At 31.4% G+C, this 10,374-nt stretch overlaps 1 protein-coding gene across 1 annotated transcript; it reads right to left on the reverse strand.

The window, feature by feature from the left end:
* Window positions 1–518: 518 nt before the first annotated feature.
* On the reverse strand, window positions 519–7,665 carry LOC111642616. Its single transcript, XM_023388987.1, has 8 exons — window positions 6,751–7,665; window positions 6,532–6,671; window positions 3,464–3,858; window positions 2,123–3,168; window positions 1,893–2,045; window positions 1,649–1,822; window positions 1,382–1,585; window positions 519–1,310 (listed from the first exon to the last, which is right to left on the reverse strand). Exons 1-8 carry the CDS (start codon window positions 7,663–7,665, stop codon window positions 549–551), a joined length of 3,789 nt encoding a protein of 1,262 aa, XP_023244755.1. The 3' UTR covers window positions 519–548.
* Between the last annotated feature and the right edge of the window lie 2,709 nt (window positions 7,666–10,374).

A 10,374-nucleotide genomic window follows, 5' to 3' on the forward strand; every position in this document is an offset into this window, starting at 1 on the left:
GTTACCACCAGGGGCACTGCAATCACTACAAGACCGCTAGATCGAATCCCTGTGAGGTCGAATGTTTTCTTTTTATTGAAAGATATATAACCTTCGAGTTCGATTTCATAATTTTTATATGCATTTTATTATAAGAATGAAAAAGCTTTTATTTAAACCCAAAACCAGGTTTATGGATAAATAAATGACACTTAATAAAACATTAAACACCTTCTATCGCTGAGAAATGTTTATTTAATAAAACACTAACATTTTCAGCCTCATGGAATAAACTATCCTCAGGTGTAAATGAGTTCGAACGTATTTTATTAAATAAACATTTCTCAGCGATGGAAGGTGTTTAATGCTTTATTAAGTGTTTTAAAAACGCTGATTTTATATTTAGTTAAATAAATGACAAGGAACAAAACTGACACAATAGTATTATTATTATTAAATTGTGCTATTATGTGAATTTATTATACGTTAAAAATTTATTGTACATACAAACAAATTATATTATACATATTAATAATAATTATTATTATTATTATTTGCGTTATTAAAATTTACTTTAAGTGAGAAATTTTTCTATGGTTTTTACTTTCAACTGATGAAATAAATGATTGATTAATCGTTCGCGTGAAAAAATGCAATCGACAAGTAACAAAAAAGTGCAAAAATCTGGAAGTCAAGTAGGACTTGTGACCAGCATTGTCACATCCTATCATCAATGTAACAGAGCACTGATTTAATATATTATCCATTATTGAAAAATAAACATCCATGTTTGGGTTTGTTAATTTTTCGCATACTTTGCTTTCTGCCCAGTACATCAATTGGCAAAGCTTATAGCTTGGATATAACAAACCTCCTCGAGATTTGATGAATGTAAATGTCTTCTCTGGTGCAGCATCCTCAGGTTTTGCTGTTAATATATTTTTGCATTCATCACAACCGAGTGATGGCAGTAGACGATAAATAATATAACCTCCTAAATAATGTAGGATAAACTTAAATGTTTCTGGTGTACAATAATCATGATCTAATAATTCACTATCACTAGGATCTCCATAGTATAGACTTGGATCACAAAGCAAATTTTCTAAATGTTCTTCCAATTGTTCTTGAACTTCTCTGAATGGTTTTTTATGACTATGAAGAAGATTTTTTAAAGTAATAAGCATAGATCCTGGATCAGTTTGAACTGATGCTCGTTTGGGAGGACGAACCAAACTGTACACAGTCATCAGTCTGTACAGGTATAAGAACTGTACTGTTGTGGGATGAGAATTGCTTCCACTTCCTTGTCTTATCATTCCAAAGAAACGCTAATTGAAAAGAAAACATAAGTTAAGGTTTAATACAAGATTATATAATCATTACACTAAGTCAATTTTACCTCTAATGGGTCCTGATTAAAGTGAGCTGTCAGGATATAATATGAGTTTGGAAGCAATTGTCTGACGAGTGCTAAGATACTAGTCAGCGTCAAGCGTAGATTTTCTGCTGTCTGGTGGCTCAAAAATCCCTTTTGATCAGTGCTTCTAATCTGTAATCTGAATGCTTCCCATCTATTTAACCATTCTAGAGATTCTTCAATAACCTATTTTTAAAAAGTTGTTAATTAAAACATTTATAGTTTTTGCTAGTGAATCATTACTATTACCTTGAGATCATTTGAATCATGTCTGATTCCTTCCTGTGGCAATCTACGATTTAAAGCATCAAAAAGAGCATTGATGTGACGTATGAAACTTATTGTAACATCTGCATTCTTTAGGATAGCAACCTCACGCTGTTTATAAAACAGCATAGCATCAGCAAAAGTATTACTAAATATCTATAAATATATGAGATAAATAAAAGTATTCTTATCAAGTCAAGATTATATAAGTAAAAAAAAGTGTTACTTGAGCTGCCAGCAATACACTCATTCTCTGGAAGTTATTGGGATTAACATGTATTTCTGTCACTTTGGGACATGCCTTTAATCCCTTTGGTAATTTGGAATCTTCATCAACAACTGCTTTAAAATGCTGTAATTCTACCCTTCCTTCAGGAAACTAAAAGTAAAAATGCAGAATAATGCAATGGCTTATATTATAAATTAGGTGAAAACACTTTATTTTCTTAGTTTTACCTGAAAGTATGTATTTTTCAAAAGATTGTTTCGCATACATTTTAAAATATGTGGTACATCAATAATAGCCAGTACTTGTCTATCTGCAGCAGGGTTTGTAAATGAGCATTGTATATTATTTGTGTCTGCACAAATTCCTAGAGCTTTTAAAGCTGCTTTGTTTGTGCTGGCACCATCACAAACTATTGCATTGACTATTGCACCACACTGTTCTAAATGAATAATTGCTTGCAAAATAAGTTTTGCAACAGTAGAACCTGAGACAGAGCTTTTTGAACAGAATGTGCCAATACATTGTACCCAACTAGCAAAGTGAGGTCTGAACATAAACACTAGGCCATGATCACCTGCTGTAAATTCACTCTGTGGCAATTCAGAATTGTCACCATAATCAACAAGTCCAATCATTTCACCAGTAGCTTTTGAAAGTTCTATATGTTTTTGAAGTGTGATTTCATCAAAAATTAAAACTCCCTGGCGTTCTGTTTGTGGAATTGTCTCCAATTTTGTCTTTAAAACAACAAAAAGATCTTCATCAAATCCAAATTTGGCATTAATGCCTCTGATATATTGATGCAGTGTAGACTGACAGGGTAAAGGCAAGTAATCATTATTTCTCAAAAATTCATAGAGAGATGGTGACCTAATTTTTAAAAGTAAACAGTCAAGTAACCAATTAATGTCATATCTCATACCCTTTTTGCTTTTTATATGGCATGCTTTCAGCATGTGCTCTATTATAAGTTTCTGTCTTGGTGGTAAGGAATCAAGTTTATCAGCTGACAACTGTTTCATTTTAAGTTCAGTATTTTCTTGATGAAGCTTGAGATTTTCTGTTTGAAGAGTTTTCAGTTTCTTCCTATAGATCATCTTTTGCTTTCTGCACCGATATAAATCCTCTTTGACTTTTAACAATTCAGACTGCAAAGCAGAGATTTTATTGACATATAACAGCTCAGGATGCTGTGTAGTTGCAGCTTCAGATGTGGAGGGTTCTTCTACTTCCTTTTCTACAGTTGTTACTTGGGAGTGTGTATCATGCAAATCTAATGATTGATAAAAAAAAATATCAGACAATTAATCTTAAAGTATTTATAAGGAAAGATGGGCCACAGAGAGATAACCCTCAGTGAATCACAGTGGATCTCACAAACCCAGCTCAATCTTTACTTAATTTTTAAATATAAAATGTTCCTTAAATATAGATAAAATAGATAGATAGATAAAATTTAATTTTATATTAAAACACAGGGTCCGAGAGACGCACTGCGACTCAGGCAAGGGCAAAAAATTACATGACTCACTGAGGATTAAGATTACATAAAAAACATAAATAGTTACCTTTGGTATTGTCTTTTTGTGATCCCTTCCTAGATGGTTCTTCATTTCTTGTGAGACATCGCGTTGATCGTTTTTGAGGTACAGACTTACTAATGTACTTAGGACAATTAGGGAAGTTTGATGGATATGCATCCGACGTTAATGCCCAGTGATCTCGTGGAATTTCTACTTTCTCTCCATTTATAACATGGGAGAAGGCTTTTAAAATAAATCTACTCGCAAAATGTATGTCACAAATGTAACATTTATTTGTTAGCATCTTGTCGTCTCGTGGAATGCATGGCATCCACTCCTCAATCTTATCGCTAGGAGCACGGAAGAAATGTCTCTTCTCGTTCGATGACTGATATCCTGCCTCGCATCCTTGCACAAAGCACGTTGGCATTTTTATGTAGCTAAAAAAACAATTATTATAGGTCAAAATCACTGACTTCAGTATATACCTAACAAGACCAACGCTCTCCTTCTAACAGTGGCGCGGACTAGCGGCAAATATTGCCTCTAGCTAAGTTTGAACTATTAGTCAAAAGACCAGTTAATCTACCGACTCTGACTATAGTAAACAACTTTCTCGCCTAAACTCTCCGTAGCGTGGCGCTTGACGGCCGAAAGTATATATGTAATTATAATAAAGTTACAATAAACTAAGTTAATATATAATTATATATACAGTACCTAATTTATATATAATTAATACTGTATATGATTATATGTACAGTATCTAATTTATATATAATTAATATATAATAGTGTACAGACGATAATAAACTCAATTTACTCGCCTAAATTCCTCGTAGCGTTTTACCGAATTATAGTTCTTTTACCAGGTTTGTATGGATACCGTCGCAATTTTTTCGCCGTCTTATAGGAATCGTAATTATAGGAACCCGTATTATAGGGAAGTCTATTGTAATAAAGTATATAAGTTCACAATAATGATAAACTTATCTTAAAATAGTTTAACAATAAATAAATATTTTAATATTCAGAATAAACAATTTTCTGACGAATTGTGAGCTTGGCTTATAAAAAGTTTGAGAAAACTACTTACATGTCGCTTACAAGACAAAAATAATATTCGAAAACACTCAAATAAGCCCATTTGAGATCGAGAATGTGATTAGTTTGATATGTGTGACTTTAGTCTAAACAATATTTAATCCAGTACAAAAAAATAAATAAGTAACAAGTATTTAATGTATTAATAATTTATTATAATGTGATTTGAAATCTCAGTGGAGACACACTGTGGCCAATAAAATGTAACCATTAAACAGTGATAGTCCACGATAGAATTGATTTTGATTAACAATACATCCGCGATAGGTTTTCGAAACCTTTTTTCAATTGTCTAACATCTATACAGATGCCACTTTTCTGTATGTGTCCTTAAGATTAACGTTCGTTCTGTGTTGGATAATGTAGCGAAGTACAAAGTATTAATATAAATGGCGCGAAAGCGGGCTCTTCCGTAAATTGATTTATGTTCTACGGCATTGCTAATTACAGTACATAAGATAATATAAATTACATATAAAACTAAAAGGAAACAATACGTTATTAAAAGGATATTTCGCATTACGATTTGATTCTGCGGATTTTCTATTTCTTATCGCCAAAGCCATACTTAATAAATAGCATGAAAATATTCCCTTCATAAATGGTCCGNTAATATAAATTACATATAAAACTAAAAGGAAACAATACGTTATTAAAAGGATATTTCGCATTACGATTTGATTCTGCGGATTTTCTATTTCTTATCGCCAAAGCCATACTTAATAAATAGCATGAAAATATTCCCTTCATAAATGGTCCGTATTCTTGTCAACTTAAATCTTCAATCGGACTACATGCGATGATTTCGTCTACGGATGAAAATGTGAAAATTCATGTCATTGCCGTATGATAGAAGAAAATTGTTCCTACTATTTTTCAATAAACAGATATAATTTTGGTTTTTCTGGGTGGTAATAAATAACGTTTGCACCGTTCGGCAATCTTATCGCCGAAAATTCGCCCAATTCTGTATAACGAATAAATATGCATCACTTATATAATGTTGATATACATTAATACTTTATGATCGTCTTATTGTTTGTACATTGAAATCATTTCCCTTGTAATCCAGAATAAGACTTCTTAAATTCAGTACGCTAATTAAAGACATCGACCAAACGTAAAGTGTATAAGAAGCTTAATAATTCCTGTGCTATTTGTCGATAATATTTAAAATTTTGAGGGCGGTTTGTTTGTTTTGAAGATTGATGCTATTAATACGGAAAAAATGCAGATTTTCGAAGTGATATTGATAAATACAGATGTGTTCGTTTTGTTAGGAAGTATGTTACTTTGGCATCATGTTTTAATTATTTTTGCTGTAATATAACAGAAATTAACTCGAAGCGACAGAACTATATAAACCAAGATGAAGCAGTGTTAGACGAAAAACCAAGGTGAAAAATCCCTTTCACTTATCAGGATGAATGATCGAATTTGAAGTAAAGACTCCATTAATTGTTCGGGTTATCAGTTATAAATATTTCGGCATATTCTTCAACGTTTAAGACAACTCGGACAAGGAGGGTTGAGTATTCGTGGACATCCATTTATTTCATTAAATTTTATACGGTATGCATTTTATTGTATTTATTTTAGTTTCTTGAATGTTTCATTTTTACTTTGAGTTAATTTCAGTTGTTTTAAATAAAAAAACTTTAAATAATAATGTCAGATTAACACACTTCCTAACCCAACTAACACATGTGAATTTTTCAACGACACTTCGGAAATACTTTCTATTAATAGCACCAATTCCCTAACAAATAGACCGCCTTACAAAGTTTCAGTTATTTTCAACAAAAACAAAAAAGAATAGTTATTAAGTTTTAGAGCGGGTGAAAAAAATGTTGCCTCTTAAACAAACATACTCACTTTTACTAACCTCCACACATAAAAAAATATCACTGACTTTATTGCATTTTTTTAATGTTTCAAAGTGAAGTGTAAAAACGTAATAATAATGGGAAATGATATCTTGACCGATTATCACGCTTTTTCTCTGTTACATAACATTGTATAAATGATGAGTGATACAAATAAATGGCGTAATANAAAATATATAATATCGTTGTAATACTTTAAGCTTTTCTGTAATAGAAAGTGGTAATGCGCTCATAATTCTTATTTCTTGAAACGAGTCATAAGCCTAAGGAATAAAAATAAACGAAAACATTAAAAACTATTAATATATACTTATGTTTATGTAATGAATACCATTAACTTACGGATCCAGAAATATGAGAAGCAGTAAAAGAGGCAACGATAGCAATAGTGACAACAAGAATAGTGGAAATGCACATGATGCCATGCAGGAGAACTGACATTTTAAAAAATACAGTGTTGTAGATGAAAAAACATACGAAACTCAGCAAAATACCGTAAAGGAGAAACGAACATTCGCTCCACTTATCGTTGACCTGATTGATAAAATCGCACAATTCGACATGCTTACCAATTAAATTGTGGATATCTCGCTTCGAACATTTAACGAAAAGCCGTTGCAATCGACGAGACAGAACGTTGAATCTTTCGATAATCGCAAATTCCCCCACATGAAGAATCAATATCGCCCACACGAATAGAGCAAATTCGTAAATGAAACAGACATTAATATAAACGGCGCAAAAGAGAGCTCTTTCGTAACTCGATTTACGTTCCACAACATTGCTAATTGCATAAGTTAATATAATTACATAGGGAACCAAAACGAAGCAATACATTATTAATAAGACGTTTCGCATTGTGATTTGTTGATTGCGCAATTTTTCTTTTTCTCCGCGATAACTGGAATTTCGGAGATCGTATACAAGTTTAGCTCTTCTTCCATTTTGTGCCAGTAATGCCATGCTAAAGGAAAAGCAGGCAAATATTCCTTTCATGAACGGTGAGTTGTCTCGTCCACCAAAATCTTCAATAGGACTACAGGCGATGATTTCGCCATCAAATGAATTTGTGTGAATACATAGCATTGCCGTATGACTGAAGAGAATTGCTTCTATTATTTTTGCATACACAGACATAATTTTGGTTTGTCTGAGTGTTAATCGATGATAATCGCATCTTTCGGCAAAATTATCTCCGAAAATTAGCCCAATTCTGTATGACGGATAAAGCATGCAATACAAGCAGTCTTCCTCCATTTTCTATGATTAAAATGGCTTAAAATGGCGTATGTTATATAAGTGGAAGAAACAATGAAAATTTATATAATATATAATACTGTATAATGCCAATTTATATCGATATTTTACGATGGTTTTAGTGTTTGTACATTATTAAAATGATTTCTTTTGGAATACAGAATGGGTCTTTTATATCATATTATGTTTGTCTATAGAGTTGTACAGAGATAATAATTTATGAGTAATCAATAAAAATTTTACTATGGCCTAACATTGAATTGAAATTATGAATAATTTATTGAAATGTCAACATATGTTTACTGGAAGATGTATTTTGCTTTTACGTAATAACTTAAAGCATGAATTATAAATTCGTCTTGTGCAGTAAAATATTGTTAATAGTTTTAAATTGGTGTTACTATTTTTCAATATGTATTGTCGTTAATTTTATCTCAATTAGTATTATAAAATGTAATAAGAAGAATGTAATTGTATTATTCAAAAACACGTATTGAGGTTGATTTTTCTTTTGACATTATAAATCAGAAATATTAAATTGTTTATCTTTATTCTTCAGATTTAAAATAAAAATTATAAATTATTAAATAATTTTGCATACACGACAGTCTAACAGAACTTTTTGTTTGTAGTGTATTTTGTTTTTATTACGTTAATGAAACATATTCAAGTACGATTTTTAAATGAAATATTTAGTAGAAGAATTAGCACTTGCATTTCGTTGTGTACGCGGATTAAAGACAGCAACCATACGTAAAGTGTATTAGAAGCAAAAAAACATGAGTAAGTGTTTCAATTTTAAAATGTAATTAAAAACGATTTAACGTAATATTTCGCCATTTATCTCTATTATTCATCATTTATACAATTATGTAACAATAAATACTATTTTTACCTTTCCGATTGTTATATAGCCTATAACAGAGGGTAGATATGTGCAGCACGATATTTGAATTGCTTATACTAGCTTATATTGTAAAACACATTCCTCAATACTCACAAACTTTTTGTTTTTTGTGTGTTTTGTTCATATTACGTTTATGCTCACAAACTTAGCTAAAATAGTGTTGTTGACATTTTGTTTGTGGTGTTCCTTCTTATGTAAGGTTTGCTGTTATGGACTAATGTAAGAATCCAATGAATTTCTGATGGTGTAAGAATTACATTTTTAATGGATTTATTGAGTAACGTAACAACTTATAGTTCATCATCCAGAAGTGCTTATGAGGAGTTTACCAATATCTTTTTCTGTTAAAAAAGGATCTTCCAATGAGCACTTTAAAAATGTTTAAAGTTTATTGACTGTTTCTACACTTGACAAGTTAAGCAATGAACAACAGTCAAAACAATTTTAGACATTTCATTTGCTAAAATTAGAGGGTAAAAGATAGATTGATATTTAATTTTATCAAGCTTGAATATTTGCTTGTATTCTGAAGACTTATCACACCTTTCGGAGGATGTTTTCAATTGAACCAAGAGAGTTTTTTTAATCCGTTCTATTCTACTAAATAGACATTTCAGACAGTTCTATCTGCAGGGGCGTGCCGTGACATTTGATGATAGGGAAGCTGTGTTTCTATAAGAAGCCGACTTCCAGGGGCAATCAGTTAATTCTTTCTTTAAATGTATTTTTAATAGATTATTTATCTGACGTACTTAATTAACAAGTTTAATATAATTACCTCTGTTATTAAATCCAATATATTCCATATGCCCTCTAAATACCAATTCTTGCTTTAATGTAAATTCATACATTATGTAAATTCATATATGTAAAAACATATAATTATAATTAAATATAGCTTTGTAATGAAACGTACATGAAAGTAACATAAAATATTCTTTACTCTTTAAACCTTAATCACTTAGTAAAATTGCTCCATACGAGTGGAATCAGAGACGGTCCTCCTAGGTGTGCGGTAGGTACTGTACATGCACGCGGGCTGCCAAATTTCGAGGGTGCCGATACCCTCGGGATTTGGCAATGTCAAATACTTCTTTTGTCGCATCACTAATATACCTCAGAAGACGCGACAGGGTTCTTGTAAATTTTAAACGTTTCTTACCATAGCTGTAGAAGACTAAATATGTTAAACTTAATAGATTGTCCGTCTTTTGTTTTCTAACTAATTCGTTTTAGGACCACGGTTAAATGTCGTCCACGGAAATTTCCAAAATTTACAACTTTTCGGTCACTCTCGTCGAACTGGAAAAATTTCTGTTTTTATTAGGGGTGACCGGGGCAAAATCGGCATGTTAAGCTTTACTTAAATTTTGTGTAATAAATACTGCTGTAAACTGAAAAAAGGCTTTGCATATTGTCTATTTGAATGTTTTCTTACTATAGAACTGGTTAAAATCAGTTTGGAAATAAAAATAATTAAAATAATTACAACTTTACAAGAAGAGAGAAATTTCCGAAGTTGCCCCGGATATAGGGGCAACTTCGGCAACTTATCTCTAATCATAAAGCAAATTTTCTAATTGTTCTTCCAATTGTTCTTGAACTTCTTTAAATGGTTTTTTATAACTATGAAAAAGATTTTTTAAAGTAATAATAATAGATCCAGGATCAGTTTGAACTGATTCTCGTTTGGGAGGACGAACCAAACTGTACGCAGTCATCAGTCTGTACAGGTATAAGAACTGTACTGTTCTAAATGAATAATTGCTTGCAAAATAAGTTTTGCAACAGCAGAACCTGGG

This window comes from Centruroides sculpturatus, unplaced genomic scaffold (genome assembly GCF_000671375.1).
Source record: "Centruroides sculpturatus isolate CEXI.00-Female unplaced genomic scaffold, Cexi_2.0 scaffold1598, whole genome shotgun sequence".
Classification (NCBI taxonomy): domain Eukaryota; kingdom Metazoa; phylum Arthropoda; class Arachnida; order Scorpiones; family Buthidae; genus Centruroides; species Centruroides sculpturatus.